The 16,197-nt window shown below is 44.4% G+C and overlaps 1 protein-coding gene across 2 annotated transcripts; it reads right to left on the bottom strand.

Annotated features, from left to right (window-relative positions):
* Positions 1-911: 911 nt before the first annotated feature.
* Positions 912-12,584, bottom strand: LOC142765941 (uncharacterized). 2 transcript variants are annotated; one of them, XM_075867830.1, is made up of 5 exons: positions 12,211-12,584; positions 7,037-7,099; positions 4,800-4,888; positions 1,476-1,635; positions 912-1,374 (listed from the first exon to the last, which is right to left on the bottom strand). In XM_075867830.1, exons 2-5 carry the CDS (start codon positions 7,038-7,040, stop codon positions 1,112-1,114), a joined length of 516 nt encoding a protein of 171 aa, XP_075723945.1. In that variant the 5' UTR covers positions 7,041-7,099; positions 12,211-12,584; the 3' UTR covers positions 912-1,111. The 2 variants fall into 2 exon arrangements, with proteins under 2 accessions (XP_075723945.1, XP_075723885.1); XM_075867770.1 differs by lacking the exons at positions 4,800-4,888; positions 7,037-7,099; positions 12,211-12,584 and having other exon boundaries at positions 1,476-2,050.
* Between the last annotated feature and the right edge of the window lie 3,613 nt (positions 12,585-16,197).

Raw genomic sequence — 16,197 nt, forward strand, 5'->3', positions numbered from 1 at the left:
GAATACCTGATGAAGCAACATCTAAACAGTGGTACAAACCATCGCAGCCGCCATCGGAAGCTATGACCCAACCGATACGCCAGGCGACGAACAGCGACCTCGACTATCTCATCAACGGCCACCGCGTAACAGCTCTCGTGGACATTGGAGCCTACTGTTCCGTCATCAGTGCGACTTTCGTCGCGAAGTTCAAGAAAGTTAGGACCGCTTGAGATGGCTGAAATTCATAAAGCCGGAGGTCACCTAGTAACAACAGCAGGAGTCTGCGTAACCAGACCCAGGCAGCACGCCGCCGTTGGACCAATCTTGGACCAACATCGGCTAACATCGGCACCGACGTCGGAAGTGCAACTTCTTCCAATGTCGGGCCGACGTTCAAGCCAATGATGGGCCGACGTTTTGCCGATGTTTTAGCCAGTATGCAACCAACATTGGGCCGACGAAGGCCCATCGTATTGCCGACAAAGCTGCCAATGTTCGGCCAACATTGGGCCATATTTCAGCCAATCACATGCCATTTTTACACCGATGTTTCCTGCACGACGAATATTGGCTACTGATTGGCTTGCCAATATGTAACCAATATTAGTAGGAAATTTTTCTTACCAGAAGATTTAAACAATATGCCTCGATGATCCGCTCTTGTAGCTTTGCAGCCCTGTATACTTGGGGCAACAGAAAATTGAATGCTGAGAACTGAAAGCAGTTACTCGATCTATTTCATCTTTTATACGTCATTCCCTTTGCTAACACTAGAAGTGTAGTTTAGTTTTTTACCAATTTATCTTTTGCAATAGCGAGTGCTTTATTTGGTACTGGTATTTGGTACAGCAGATCGAAAAAAGTCGTTAGGAAGTAAATGTTGGAAGCGTATGTCCCCTACTTGCAATCCCCACATATGTCCCCCACATGGTAATCGAGAATATTCATAGTTTAGAGCATTTTTTGTAACTAAAACATGGTGATGGTGCTTCCGAATCAGCATAAGCTAGCCGAACAGTGCACCACCGACAGTCTGCAGACTATTTATTCTTTGTTTTCTTTAATTTATTTGGTACAACAAAAAATGTATACATTGAAAAATATATATACACAACTAAAAAGGCCCGCTCTACTGCAGGTCAGGTTGCGTTGGGGGCACAGTGACAGTGGTGCTGTCAAGGCCCTGGCTGCTGTGGCTGGGCAGGAAGCCAGCTGCCGCGAGCAGCCGATAATCTGCACTCTGAGAGTGGGGATCATCGGGCTGCTCCACAACAAATGCTTCTCTGAAGCGCCGCTTCCTGCCCCCACAGCGGTCACCAGACCCTGGCAGCCACCTCTTAATAAAGTTGAGGGCCTCCGCCTGGTCGCACCCTGCTTTTTGGCAGATGACATCTATCTGCATACAAGAACAGAAATACCATAGTACACATGAAGCACTGCTGTACAGAGAATACACAAGGGTACACACACATAAAACAATGAACAAGTCTAACCTGTCACTAATCTACAGAGCCTCAGGTTCACAAAGGCCCTTTTCCCTTTTCTGCCATGAAGGCTGTACAGCACTTGCACGTAATGTGCCAATACAGCCTTCATAGCATTCACACCAATTTCTCGGAGGCCACGTCCCCCAATCTGCAGGAGGTGCTTGCGCTGTAAAAAAATGCAAGAAGCATAGATGGGGTAAACGCAACAGCACATCGAAATGTTTTCATGATAAAAATCTGCAAGAAGAGGACACTGAAAACAACAACTTGAATTTTTGGGCATCACAACATTTCATTGTTTTTTTACGCTAACTTCAACTCACTTGACCTAAAATGGTTTCCACATCAGCCCTCTCACACTCAGTGTGAGAACCTTTCAGAGTCCTTTTCTGAATGCAGTTTCGCGGTTATGAAATCAAATACAACACTGTTATAACCCTTAATAAATATTGATTCTAGCTATGAAATAGTATAATTACTTTGTACAGTGCTCAAATTCCAATACACGTTTCTTCGAGGTTACAATGTCTTTGCCTGAATGTTGACCAGGAGTAGCTTCTACAGGTTAAAAACGATAAAATATGTGGAATTCAAAAAGAAGCTTGGACGTGTTTTTAATCAATGCATTGTGGGCAGAGCAAAACAAGATAAATGAACATGATCAAGGCGTACTAAGAGGCAACCTTAGAGCGACCAAATCTTGGTCATAGATGAAACTGATAGAAAAATAAAGGTCGCACTAGATGGTCGCACCATTTGCTGTTTATATTTTTCCGTGATAGCCAACAAAGAGGCATGTCGCTATAGAAATCTCATCACAATAAACAAAGGTGCATTTTTCTCCACACTGCGAAATTGGGTGCATGTTAGATTTTTAAAAAAGTAAGAAATCGGCTAACACAAGGCAGGGTGAACTGTAGCTCAAAGTAGAGAGAGCCGCAGTGGACACGAAATAGGGTGATAAATGAACAAAATTACTGAATGTCTGTTTTAAGCAGGCTATTGCTAGTCACTGCTCATCAAACACACGATGCCGCTTACATCGTCTGCTAGCTTAGGACAGTTCACTCGGACTTCACAGACTATAGTAAATACAGTCGAATCTCATTAATTCCAACACACTTAATTCGAACTGACGCTGTGGTCCTATCAAAGCTATACCGCGCTCCGAAAATGCTCTCAGCGCCCCGCCCAATCCTGCGGTGGCACTTCAGACACCTCATCGCTGTGCTTGAAGAAAAAAATGAAGAAAAGGAAAGAAAAGACTGCGGTGGAATGTTTGCCAAATGCCAACCTGCGACATTCCTGTGCCCCGCTTCGGCTTTTTCCGTCCCTGCCACGTAGAGACCCTTCTCCTGTTAACACTGCGCATGAAGAGAAAGAGAGGAAAAAAAGCTGTCGCAGAGAGTTGGCTCTCTCATGCCGATCTGCAACGCGCCGGTGTCACGCTTCCCTGTTTTTTGTTCCTGCTATGTAGAGACTCTTCTCCTTTCAACACCGCGCATGAAGAGAGAAAAAAAAAAAAGCTGCCGCGGAGTGTTTCTCTCTCGAATGCCGATCTGCTTTTCTCCAGGTAGAGACGCTCCTCCATTCTCATCCTGTGCTGGCCACGCTCCGGCTGCAGCGCAGATGGTAACAGTGGAAACACAGTTGTCTTCGAAGAGTGTCAGCACTGGACATTGCCGCGCGCAACTTCTTTTGCCAGGAGAATACTGAAGCCGAAGTACAAATGCTTTGCAAACTGCACGCAAAACTTGTTGACTCGTTGCAAGGCCAACGTGTACAGACATGTATTGACTACTTTAATTAATGACGAATGTCCTGTAATTTGTGAAGAAAACTTCTCCATGCACATGCATCACTGCATGGTGAGCCCTCCGCTCGTTTACCGTATTTACTCTATTCTACCGCGCCCTCGATTGTAACGCGCGCCCGATTTCCACGACAAAAAAAAAAAAAAACTAAGGCATCGGTTGCAACGCGCACCCTTTTTTCTCGTTGGCCCGCTTGATCACACCACTCGCGAAAACGACTCTTTTGAGAGCGTCTTCCGTTTAAATATGAAGTACGGGGGAAGCTTATGCCTATCTGACGTGCAACAGAGCATTGCTGTCACTCTAGTTTTACCGTGGCCCGATGTCAGTACACAAACTTGCTTCGCCCCCTTCTCCTAGACGGTTGTGGTGCCGGGCATGTCGAAGTAAAGAGGCGTGTGATCGGCATTCCCGATTTGCCCAAGCAGGTAGCCGTTGTTGTGCCGCAAGTTTAGGAGGAACCTCTGAAGACTCTGAAGCTTTTCTTCGTACTCCTCCGGCAACTTCCGGCATATGCTTGTTCGCCTTCGGAGGGAAAAGCCTTTTCTCTTCATAAAGTTCGTTAGCCAGCACCTGCTCGCTTTAAAATGGCTCTGCATTAGCCCTTTTTCTAAGGCTAACTGCATAGCCTGCACTTGGAGCAGTTCTGACGTCACGGGCCGCTGTGCCGCTCACTGCTTAATCACATACTCGCCGAGCAGCTCTTCAATTTGTGGAAACCGACCCTGCTGTGGTCCACTGAAGCCTTTGCGTGAATCTTTGCTGTCGACAATATTCTGCTTTTGTTTCCGCCAGTCCCGCACGCACGTTTCGGGAACTCCGAATGACCGCGATGCGGCCCGATTTCTGTCCGTTCCGGCACACGCGACGACTTTTCTTTTAGAAGCAGCATTGTGGTGCACTCGTCGAGTTTTTGGAGTCGGCCCTACCATGCCGTCGATGCTAATGTACTACAAGATGACGAACTCCTCAGCACACGTATGAAGTGCCGCGCATGGGAAACACATAGGCAGAAATGACCGACGCGCCATGCCGACGCACATAGGGGGCGGCCATTTTGTAAGTGGCGATGGCAATAGAATGACCATATTCATTTTTTTTTCGTACTCGATTCTAACGCACATGCGATTTATGAACTCTCTTAACCGGAAAAAGGTGCGTGTTGGATTCAAGTAATTACGGTAACTTTCATTATTTTGAACTTCTTTTAATTTGAACAAATTTTCTGGCCTCTTTGAGTACGAATTATTCATATTCGACTGTAGTACAGTGGCTCATGAGATAACCTGACTAGTTTGTTTCTCGAAACACAGTATCTTAAAGCAGTACTAAATTTCTGCATGTTACATAGGCATATTAAAAATCAAGAATTATACACCAAAGCCGCAGCCACAGCTTTACTCTGCACAGCTGCCTCTGCTGCCTCCACTTCTCCAATTGTACCAGCAGGCAGCCGGGGAAGGTCAGAGGGGCGCTGTGCTGGCTGGGCGTGCTGAGGCACAGACAAGAGCCGTACCTTGTGCTTCAGCTGTCGCACCTCCTGCAGAACCTCTCTTTGTTGCTGCCGGATGCCAAGTTGGATCCGCAGGATCCGTAGCAATAGAGCTGAAACATACAAGAGTACATACCATATTTTCTCGCACAATTTGCATCCTCACATAATTTGCTCACCAGTATAATTAGCCAGCCTGCTTTACTACAAGAAACTTTTTGCTCGCATACTTTGCCCTCCCCAACCAGCCCGAGCCACCTTGCCAGCACACACACAGACACACTTGCCTTCATGATGCTCTGGTCAGGCACATCTCTTGTCGAGCAGGCGAGTGCAGTCTTACACAAAATGGACTGAGTGCAAGGTCCCTTCTTCCATGTACTTTTATGCTTTCCCTAGAATATCGAACTTGAAAACTGAAACCTGTTTATGTGTAGTCCGAAATGCCTAAAGGTTTGCCTCCTATCTTCCCACCTCTTCCACGGCAAGAATGTATTCCCGAGACACAGCACAGATGTTGAACGCGTGCAAGGACCTGTCACATCAACTAGATAAGGCAGGTTTTCGCACTCATTTTTTTTCGGTTTCACCATCTGGCCATTGCGTTTTTACCGTTCCTTGTGATAGGCTACAATAATTATATACGAGGCAGATTGCTGTTATAAAGCTTACCGAAGAAAACTGAAACCGTGCTACTGCTAAGCACATCAGCGTGGAGTTCTTCGACATGCAATATTCAGTATGGGAGCCAGCAGAAAAGTGCGTTGAATAAGACTTAGCATAGAAGCTTGGGTGTGTTGGTTAGATATCGGAGGGAACACAACGCAATAGAAGACTGGGACAAGGAATGGACACACACACACATGAAGGGCGACACACACAGCACTGTGTTGGCATCGCGCTTCCTTGTCTGCATCTTACTTTACGTTGGGTTTCCGACAATTATTGGAGAGTACTTATGTTCTCTGGTATAACCCTGTCATGGGAACTGGTTTTTGTGAGCACTGTTCGAAAGAACTTCAAGAAAATGGGGGCATTTGAACAGGCTTAGCAAACAAATGACAATCCGCTTCGAGACAGCTGTGACAGCGCCTGCAACATATATTCCCAGTTGAGCTTTTAGGCCAGCGATTCCTACTAGCTTCGCACATGACCAGATTGACAAAAAAGTACACATAATACGCGAGTATATACCGCATTTGACTCTGTAGCTTTGATGAACCAGGCAGATACACAAATTTATCCAAAACTCCATTGATTCTGTTGCAAAAGTATTCAATAAACAAATTGCGATGTTATCCATGTTACTATACGATTGTGGCACTTTACCATTGCAGCTTTCCAGGAGGCACACATAGTGCAGCGTTAGTTCACCACTCGCAGTTAATTGTATGCAGTAGGTTGCTCACAGCAACTGACTGCATGCAATGGTGAACACCTTGCATGCTTGCACCACTGTTTCAGCATGCTGGCTGCTTCCCATACGGCTATCAATTGATGTTCACAAAATTGGGAAGATGAAGAAAGACTACACAGTGCCCTCTGGCCACCCTATACTCCAAACCTCCAGCCAACAAACAAAAAAAAAAACAGAAGTATGCAAATGAATATTATTCCTAATGCAGCTGGAATGGAGTGTAGTTTTCACCAATTCTGTGTGTTAAGTCAGTATGGAGTGAGTTAACTCCATAAAGTAGCTTTTCTCATAACAGTGTTCACTCTATTGTAACACAAGGAGTGACTTCATAGCATCTAGAAGGAAAAATAGAATCTTCAGTATTTGATAGAAATGTGAGGCTCTACCTTAAAACAACAATAATCTGGAAAAAGAACTCATTACATTCGAAAAAAAAGAAGGTAGCACAGTTGATCCCCTTTACAAGAGACAATGATGTAACAGACAAACGGGGATAAGAGGCACCAGTGTGCAGGCTGACATTTGGCCCATCATGCATCAGGCACTCCGTAGATGCGCCTGTGCAGCCGGGAGCCCTGCAGTCAAGCATGCTGAGTAAGACTGTTGACCACTGTACAATGACACATTGCCACAAAATTTCAAAACTTCATTTCACAGACTTCTGCAAAAGCTTCTTACACTCTTGCATAATTTTTGCACAAGCTTCTCTCATTCTTGCGTGATTTTCGTCAGAACATATAAGTGTTAGAAGTTGTATGTCCCCAAAAACTTGCACAATACAAATAGCATACATTAAAGTCTATCACTTAATACGTGCATAGTGTAACAATGAAAGGAAACTCACGCATGGTTTGCTCCGAGCCTTCCCCGTGCAGTGCCTCCTTGAGCCTTGGAGAGCACTGTACAGCTAGAGCAAAGTAGCATCAATCCAGTGTTAATGGCAGGTTAACAAGACAACACAACTAACCCCCATATTCATAAACGCTCCCCGACTCGACTTTCACCCTTCACTTGACAGAGTTGAGCACTGTGCCGCTGCTCGTTTGAAAGCGACGCTGCGCTACTCGAGAATCACAGCAGATTATTGCTGACATGCAGCAATTTTCTCTGCTTAAAGACGGCGCTCCCATCAGCCATCTCAAGTGAAGGTGAAGCGTTGAGTGGAGGGATGTTCTAGAATACGGGGGCAAGATTGGTTGCAAGAACACTACAATAGACACACTTAATTTTTACACTTCATCTATATTGTACAGCTACACACATTTTGCATCCTTATAATGCAACATATACATACAGGCTTATAAAGTAAACACTGTAGGCTGCTCAAATAACACCTACACAAAAAATTACCCAAAAGTGGCCATGTGCAAAGTACTTTTATTTGAAACTCACAAAACTTTTGCGGTGATGGAGAATAAATAAGACAGGTTACGCTTGGAGGCACCTGAGACCTTCGCAGCTTTCATAAAGTACAAAAAACAATATGGTATGTGTGTGTGTATGTACGCATGAAGCTTCAGCCTTTGCATACGGTTTCTTGAAGGAATCGACTATGAATTTTATGGCACTTGTGTCCTTCAGCGCAATTGAAAGCCTGCTGATCAGTGTGTGCAATTGTGGAATAGTTACATAGAAAATGGCGTGAAACACCTAAAATCAAATTTTTCTAGCTAGAAAATATGCAGCTGTGTATACACAACACATGCTGCAAACAGTGGGAGGTGACCACAAGAGTGATTTGAGTGTAAGCGGCAGTATTCCGCATTCATGCACCCCGCCATTTTCAACTGTTGCCCAAAAGCAGCACCACTTGAGCGTGCTACTTTTTTTTTTACATCATAAACAGCACGGAATACAGCGAGGATGAAAACAACATATGCAATTAAATTTTGAGCACTATTTATGGTGCGCATGATTGATTGATTGATATGTGGGGTTTAACGTCCCAAAACCACCATATGATTATGATAGACGCCGTAGTGGAGGGCTCCGGAAATTTACACCACCTGGGGTTCTTTACGTGCACCTAAATCTGAGCACACGGGCCTACAACATTCCCGCCTCCATCGGAAATGCAGCCGCCGCAGCCGGGATTCGAACCCGCGCCCTGCGGGTCAGCAGCCGAGTACCTTAGCCACTAGACCACCGCGGCGGGGATGGTGCGCACGAAAAAAAAAAATAGGCCTTTGTACAACGCCGAATTCTTAATTTGCCTTCACGGACCTTCTGTTAGGCTGCACCACATACAGATTTTTTGTGGCTTTCAAAAGAGATTTGAAAAAAAAATTAATAACCGTGTTTACTCTCGTCATGAGCGCACTCACTAAGTCACCCTCATTTAAGTCGCCGAAATTTTGAATTTTTTTTCTTCCACATATTAAACACACACCTTACGTTCATCCCCTGAAGTCCCACGGGCTCCCCCCCCCCCCCTTGCCGCCTTCGCTCGCTGCCACGTGCCATTTTATTTTTGTTTCTATTTGTTCACGGAACGTCCCCTGTCTTTTTAATTATCTCTTGTAACATATGTGGCATTATCTTGTTCCCGAGGTGCCACAGGTGCTCTGCTATGTAGATGCACCATTAAACTAGTATTTTTGATCAACTGTGCATTTCTGATGTTTACCTTGCAAGTACGTAAAACTGGCATGCTTCTTGATCTACGATACACATGTGACTTGTCTCACTTTGAAGGAAAAGTTAGCATACAATGGTGTAAATGCTTAGAATTTGAAATATTGAGGCAGCAGCACACCGGAGATGATCATATGGTAAAGAAACAAGTGCTGCCTTATTACTGGCAAGTTGTCACTTATATGTACAAATAAATTTTGCGAGCTAAAAAAAGTACAAAAGCACAGCGAGGCTATGATGTGGTTCAACCTGTGGATTCGCTTCATTTATCACGCCATATGATGAAGCTTCCTTTGGTAAAACTGCTCAGATAAGAATGTTGTAGGCCCGTGTACTCAGATTTGGGTGCACGTTAAAGAACCCCAGGTGGTCAAAATTTCCGGAGCCCTCCACTACGGCGTCTCTCATAATCATATGGTGGTTTTGGGACGTTAAACCCCACAAATCAATCAATGCTGAGATAAAAAAAAAGTTTGCTGTCCAATACAGCAACTATACAAAGTGTGCACGTGCATCTCGCAGCGCCTTTTCGTCAGTTCCGAAATGCGCCACCAACATGCCCGGGCACCAACCGAATCTATCGCCTACAACTGCCATGTTGTCTCCTCGTGCTTGCACCCGTTTAGTTTTGCCCCACGATGCAAGTTTGAGAAATTATGAGCTGCTAGTGAGGCAAGTTGATTTAGTAGTCCACGCAGAGGGAGCAGAGCTTAGGGTGTTTCTTCGCTGAAAGTTATAACCTGAAATTGAGAACGCACATTCTGATTTTCCTAAAAGTACCAGCGTATTTGGCTGGTGCAGATTAACAAAAGCTACTTGAAGAAACTTTGCAATATTTGCATCTTCAGGTGCAACTTCATTACGTGTAAGTGCCATAGCCAAGTATTTACCTGCAAACAGATATAGCTTACCAAGATACTGTACATACAAACTTGTCCGCAGTTAAAATCATGATGGCGAGGAAGGCGGTTAAAATCGTGATGGCGATCGCGGAGATTTGGTATTGCATTGAAACAAACTATAAAGAATGGGAAACAATATTAATTCACTTTGAAGTATAGCCGATCGGTTCAAGTTGGACGTCAGAATTTTTTTTAATTAGTCAATTAATTCTATACACGGTCTCTATCATGTTCAGTGACTCCACTGTACATTAGCGTACAACAAAAGCAAATACAAAGTGAAAAGTGTGTTAAAGCATACGCGAAAAATAAAGTGATGACTGGCATTACCGCGGCACACACCACGCAAAGTCGCTATCTGCCTTGTATAATATTTTCCTCGACTATTTCCACAAATTGCAATCAAAGAGGCTCAAGCTCAACATCAGCACTGTTTAAAACACTTGGGGGGGGGGGGGGCATTGCTACTTTGGTGGCGTAGGCCGTGACAATATATTCATAATATTATATCTCTTGTAAACTTGCCTAGCTCTGCACGACTAGTTTTCGATGGGAGCAGCTGCGCTTCGCACATCCACTCTTAAAATTGCGGCTCGAGAGATTTTGAGCTTTCACTTGTTTTCGGGCCAGGCAATTTGTAGTGAAAGCAAGATAATAGGCCCTCATAGGTTGTGGCGGGCAGCCGGTGTACGCCGTGGCTGGTGTATGTGTCGCACATCTTGATTATCTGGTCTTGTATCGAGTGAACGAGCGAGGCCTTCCTAATCCAATGAGCTCGTTAAAGTAAGACAACAAAAAACCACAATGCTTCCACATCGTTCACAGCAACAGATGACGAGCCCCCAACAAACCGCACTGCAGCACGTGAACTGCCGTAGGTACCCAGGGAGTTACCCGGGTATGGCGGGAGAGGGCGAAACGGCAGAAGTGACATCACAAGAACACTATGTATAAAGGAGACATTTAAAGACTTTTTTCCCATTTTTAAACTTCGTGCACTGTTCTGTCACAATTTATAGCTCAGAATAGTTGTATTTTGAAAAGGGCACTAATTCATAAGCCCAATGGTTCAAGAATGGGTGCATTTAGGGGGCCCATTCCACGTTTTACTTATGCCCTTCAAGAACTTGCTTACATGGCCAAAGTCCTGTTTCAAAAAGAACACGCTAGTGCGTGGCCAGCAGTCCGTCAAGCATTAGTGCTGGTGAGATTTGGAAATGCAACGCATGAGCATCTTCATCTGGTACTTCTCTGCTCATGCTCTCGGGGCTTACTTGCGAGGCACGGTCCTTCGCACTTTTCATTTTCACACTGTAAATACATTGATACCAACTCTGCCTTCCATTATTTAATAAACCAATATTTCATGGTGACGAGGACTAGCTTAAAATGTTTGCTACATCAGACCTGAACAGCATTTTGAGTCATCGAAACTTGCTAGTTGCAGCGAGCATTATGCGAAAACTATGATGTGCTTTACGGTGACAATTTGCAAAACACTGCAGCAACAATTAAAATCATGCATTTTTTGTGCTCACAGGAAATCCCTGAAGCAGGAGGCACTGGGCTAGATAAATTGCGCAGCTAAAATACGGATGCGCTTTCCAATGCTGCCATGCGTACAGGCGGAGAAATGGCGTATAAAACTGGGCGCACCCCGATTCCATGCGCATGCGTCCCATTCACAAGCCTCACTGCCAGTTAGCACCACATGGCTCACTGTTTATGAGCTCGCTTGTTTCCTGTAACAGTGGACCATACGGTACACCTATTAAAAAACGAGGATAGAATGTATATAATGCAGCATCTGATGAAGCCATGACGATGTGTTGCTGATGAAATCTGGAACTCTAGTTAGTACCCTTATTGTTAACCAGCCGACCGACTAGCAAAAAGATTTGCGACTGAAATGATGGCATCTACACCTGCCCTTAAAGGGACACTGAACAAAGTTTTTGCCGCCGAGATTTTCAGCCAAAGCAAAAGATTGGGCCATGAAATTCATAGAGAATAATAATTTCAAGCAGAAACTACGAAAACATACTGAATTTAATGAGCCTTTTTACAAAATGCCGCGTCTAGCTCTTAGACACGGCGTTTTCTAAAAGGTCGCGACATTTATTTTTCAAGTTTTTTTTGTTATTCAAGACAAATCTACGGTGCATTGTTCACAGAAAACAAAAATGCCTCGGTAAGATTTCTTTGCGAGCAGCTTACTAATTTTAAGGCAGGCGCGTTGATTCGTGAACTGAAGAATGCGAGTGATCGATCTTGCCTGCTAGTGGCTAGGCGACAAAGGCTTCACCTCATGTCCTGGTGTAGCTAAGTCACTCAAATGGAGCAGAAAATGTGCATTATCATTTATTTCACCTAAATATTACACGTATGTGACTTATTGCCGGTGACAGGTGATCAGGATGAAGTCGACAAGTTGCAAATCTGAACAAGAATTCACTCGAATGAAAAACCAACCTATACTCACGTGCACGGTGAAGTCGAACACGTCGTCCGTCAATGTTGTCGCTGATGCCCGAAGGAAAATAGAAGAGGACAAGCGACGGGGTCGTCTCTTTCTATAAAGTCGGCGGAACTGCCAGAACGGCCAACACAAAAGGCATCGGGTTGACATTCCTCCATCTGGGCATCAGTCGCTCCACCCGGGCATGCAGCTGCTACTGGTTCTACTACTATCCTCTTCCCGACATTGCAGTGTTGCTGCCATACTCGCGAACCTTTTTAAATTAAAGCACGCAATCATGTATTATCGTGCGCAATACTAAACTTAAAAACAGTGCGCCGGTACATGAGATCACGAAGCGCGGTCCACGCTATCACAAGAGCAGTTAGAGAAATGAAACAAAGAAAACAAAAATGTATAAAATATTTTGTCTCAATACGATCCGCAATCCAGTTTCCTGCAGCGGCTTTTGGCTCTGTATGAACGGCCAAGCCAGTGCCAAGCCAAGCTTGCGTCCCTGATCAGCTGTTTGTTTCCATCGAGAATTCAACAGTGAACTGGCAATTTGTTTAGATGATATTGCTAAAGGGCTTGAAATTGAATATTTCTCTACGTACTACTGCTGTACTTTTCCTCTCTGTTTCCTGATCACAGTGATGAGATTGAGGAGGTTACAATTTAGAAAACAGCAAGTGCAGCTCAAGCATTGCTAGTATCGCTGTTTCGGTAATAAAATGTTACAAAGATTTTGCCCCGCGACCTGCTTGCCGTGTTCGAGCACCCAGTAGAAATTTACGGTGCCGCGTTTGAAAGAGTTGAATAAAATTGTAATATTACGAAAGAAAGGCTCTGAAGCAACGTCGCATTTTACCAGGCCTACACCTCCCACACCTAGACGAGTAAAACTCGTCGATATTATCTTGCAAAGCTGTGTATAATATTTAAAACACATTCTTTAGCCCACGATGAATTGTTCTCTCGTTTGGCTTCTCCATTTGGTACTGTCATGTTAACTTACAAAGGCAACTTTCCATATTTAGTCTCTTTAGATGTTGCAAAAGCTTGACACGTGGTGTGTATGCCATACTGATAATTCTCCTCGTAACCTGGGTCCGCCTCTTTAAACAGCGTCGCATTTTATTGTTCGCAATTGTGTTTGTTTTATGCTGTAAGCGAGCTGTGTGATTTCATCAATATTCACGAGTGTTCCCTGACTATACAAACACGTGCGTCTTATTTGGTGCGGTGCACGTTTGTATGTAGCAAAAATGTCATTTCGTCAGCGTGTGTCTGCATACACTTGCATGTCCTGCAGTACGTGTACATAATTAATGCAGTAAGGACTGCAATGCATAGCCTTGCATGGGACATATATTCCATGCACCCTCACAGAAATGTTGTTTGTTATGAGCCTACTGTTTATCATTACATTTTTTTTTTCGTTAAAGTTTCATCTCCATATAAAGCAGCTGTATACAGGCACGAGCTTCAGCAGCTTCCTCGTTGTTCCATTTTAAATAAAAACACCAAGCCTACCCGAATCAATGATCTGTTTGCTATCATTACTGTTATGTGTTCTACGATGTACACAAGGACAGCAGTATACAAAAAATAGGGAGGGAATTGAATGCCCTGCCTGCATGGCTGCGCCGTTTCACAAGATCAGGCGCTGCGCTGTGTAGCTTCCTACCGGCCTGCAGAAATTCAAGGGAGCGTGCAATAGCGTGGTTCAAGAGGACTTGTGGGGAATACTAGACACACTGGGTGTAAAAGATGGAGTCACTAATCGTTTAAAGGAAATCTATATAACTAACAAGGTAGTAAAAAAGTGGGAAAAACAGGTATCCAAGCCCACAGTGGTGAAACGTGGACTAAGGCAGGCGTGCCCACTGTCACCCTTCTTATTCATGATGTACCTACAAGGATTAGAGGCCAAATTAGAGGCAAGGGGACTTGGCTTCAACCTCTCTTTACTCAAACAAGGAAAACTCATTGATCAGGCACTACCAGCATTAATCTACGCAGATGATATAGTGCTAATGGCCGACAACAAGGAAGATTTGCAGAGGTTGATGGACATCTGCGGTAATGAGGGAGATAGGTTAGATTTTAAATTCAGTCAGGAAAAATCAGTAGTCATGATTTTTAATGATAACAAAGGTAGTGAGCTTAGAATACAGGAAGTCACGCTAGAGATAACAGATAAATACAAATAACTGGGCGTATGGATAAGCAATGGGACCGAGTACCTGAGGGAACACGAAATATGCGTGACGACTAAAGATAACAGGAATGCAGCAGTGATGAAAAATAGGGCACTGTGGAATTACAATAGGTATAATGTTGTGAGAGGAATATGGAAAGGGGTCATGGTTCCTGGGCTGACGTTCGGCAACGCGGTATTGTGCATGAGGTCAGAAGTTCAAGCAAGATTAGAAATTAGGCAACGGGAAATATGTAGGCTTGCTTTAGGAGCTCACGGGAATACACCAAACCAGGGAGTACAAGGTGATATGGGATGGACATCATTTGATGGCAGGGAAGCTAGCAGCAAGATAAAATTTGAGAAGCGATTGAGAGAAATGGGGGAGGAGTGTTGGGCTATGAAGGTTTACAGCTACTTGTACATGAAGAATGTCAATACAAAATGGAGGAAGCGAACCAGGAAATTGACTGGTAAATACTTAGAAAACAGCAGGTGGCCAAACCAGAAAGAACTATCGGTTAAAAAGGAACTGCAGGAAACGGAGACTGACATGTGGAGAATTGGCATAATTAAGAAGTCCGCACTAGAGATCTATCGAACTTTTAAGCAGGAAATTGCCAAAGAAAGAATCTATGATAATACTCAGGGTAGTTCTCTACTGTTTGAGGCCAGGACGGGAGTATTGCGAACCAAGACATATCGGGCCAAATATGAAGAGGTAGACACAATATGCAGTGCGTGCGAAGAGAAAGAAAAAAAACTGCCGAACACTTGACAATGCTCTGTAAAGGGCTTCACCTTATAGTTCAAGATGATGGCGCAGAGTTTTTTAAAGCACTGGCGTTTAGGGACAGGGAGGGCAAAATAGACTTTAAGCGGGTAGACTTAACTAGAAGGAGGTTATCTGATTGGTGGCTAAAGTCAAGGCACGATTAAAAATTAAACCCTTCACTTCAAAGTACCCGTCCAACTTTACTATTTAAAGGGGAAAAAATCTAGTGGTTAGTTCACTAAGCATTACGGCTAGGTGACGTTAGCCGCCGCCCGATCTAAAGGGTACGGCCACATCCATCCATCTATCCAGCCAAGAATATGCTCTCTGGCTTGTTGCTCCAGGCCTAGTCAGGTAGATTTTCTGGCCTCACCGTTGAATTGTTTGCTCGGGTTGTGGCTTGCAAACATTGCGGTTTTGGGCTTCATATCATCTTGTTCCGTCATCATGTCCTCCAAGTGGAGGACATGTCGCAGTGTGAGGAGGGAGTACGACAAGGCGCTGATAGAATGAGCTATCAGTCTTACCAGGCAGGCGGTTGAGAGCGCACCGAGGCAGCTGACGCACACCAGCACTATCCGCTTCCTGTATAATACAGGCTAGGGAATTAGAGAAACACAGAGCAGAAATCAACTCTTGTGCCTCTCTCATGCACTCGCAAGGCGGAACCTGCTTCGAACACTGAGGACCGAGCTAAGCAACACCATGCGTGACGATAAATCATGGTCTCCTATTGCAATAATGATTAAGGCACGCATGCTACTTAAACCATTGTCACGCAAGATGAATTCACAACACCATCGAAGTGAACCCAAGGCACGTGCTGATTATTATGTATGGTACTAGCGCTAAATTCATGCAGACGTTTAGTTGGCGCTGCAGTAGGCCTAGTTGAAGGAATGGTCACAGCTACTGCTGTGATGGAGAACGGGCTCATTAACATCTTCATGTAGAATAAAACGGCTTACCCCGAAATGGCTGGGAGTGTCACGCTATCCCTAGCAGTGGCACATGCAGTTGCATATTTAACGAT

This window comes from Rhipicephalus microplus, chromosome 1, assembly GCF_043290135.1.
Source record: "Rhipicephalus microplus isolate Deutch F79 chromosome 1, USDA_Rmic, whole genome shotgun sequence".
Classification (NCBI taxonomy): Eukaryota; Metazoa; Arthropoda; class Arachnida; order Ixodida; family Ixodidae; genus Rhipicephalus; species Rhipicephalus microplus.

Bases quoted from the DNA above. Each gene is read 5' to 3' on its own strand.
- LOC142765941 (XM_075867770.1), bottom strand. From the start codon at position 1,752: ATGCCCAAAAATTCAAGTTGTTGTTTTCAGTGTCCTCTTCTTGCAGAT. The intron at 1,375-1,475 runs GTTAGACTTGTT...GTATGCAGATAG, and splicing joins GCTCTGTAGATTAGTGACAG to ATGTCATCTGCCAAAAAGCA.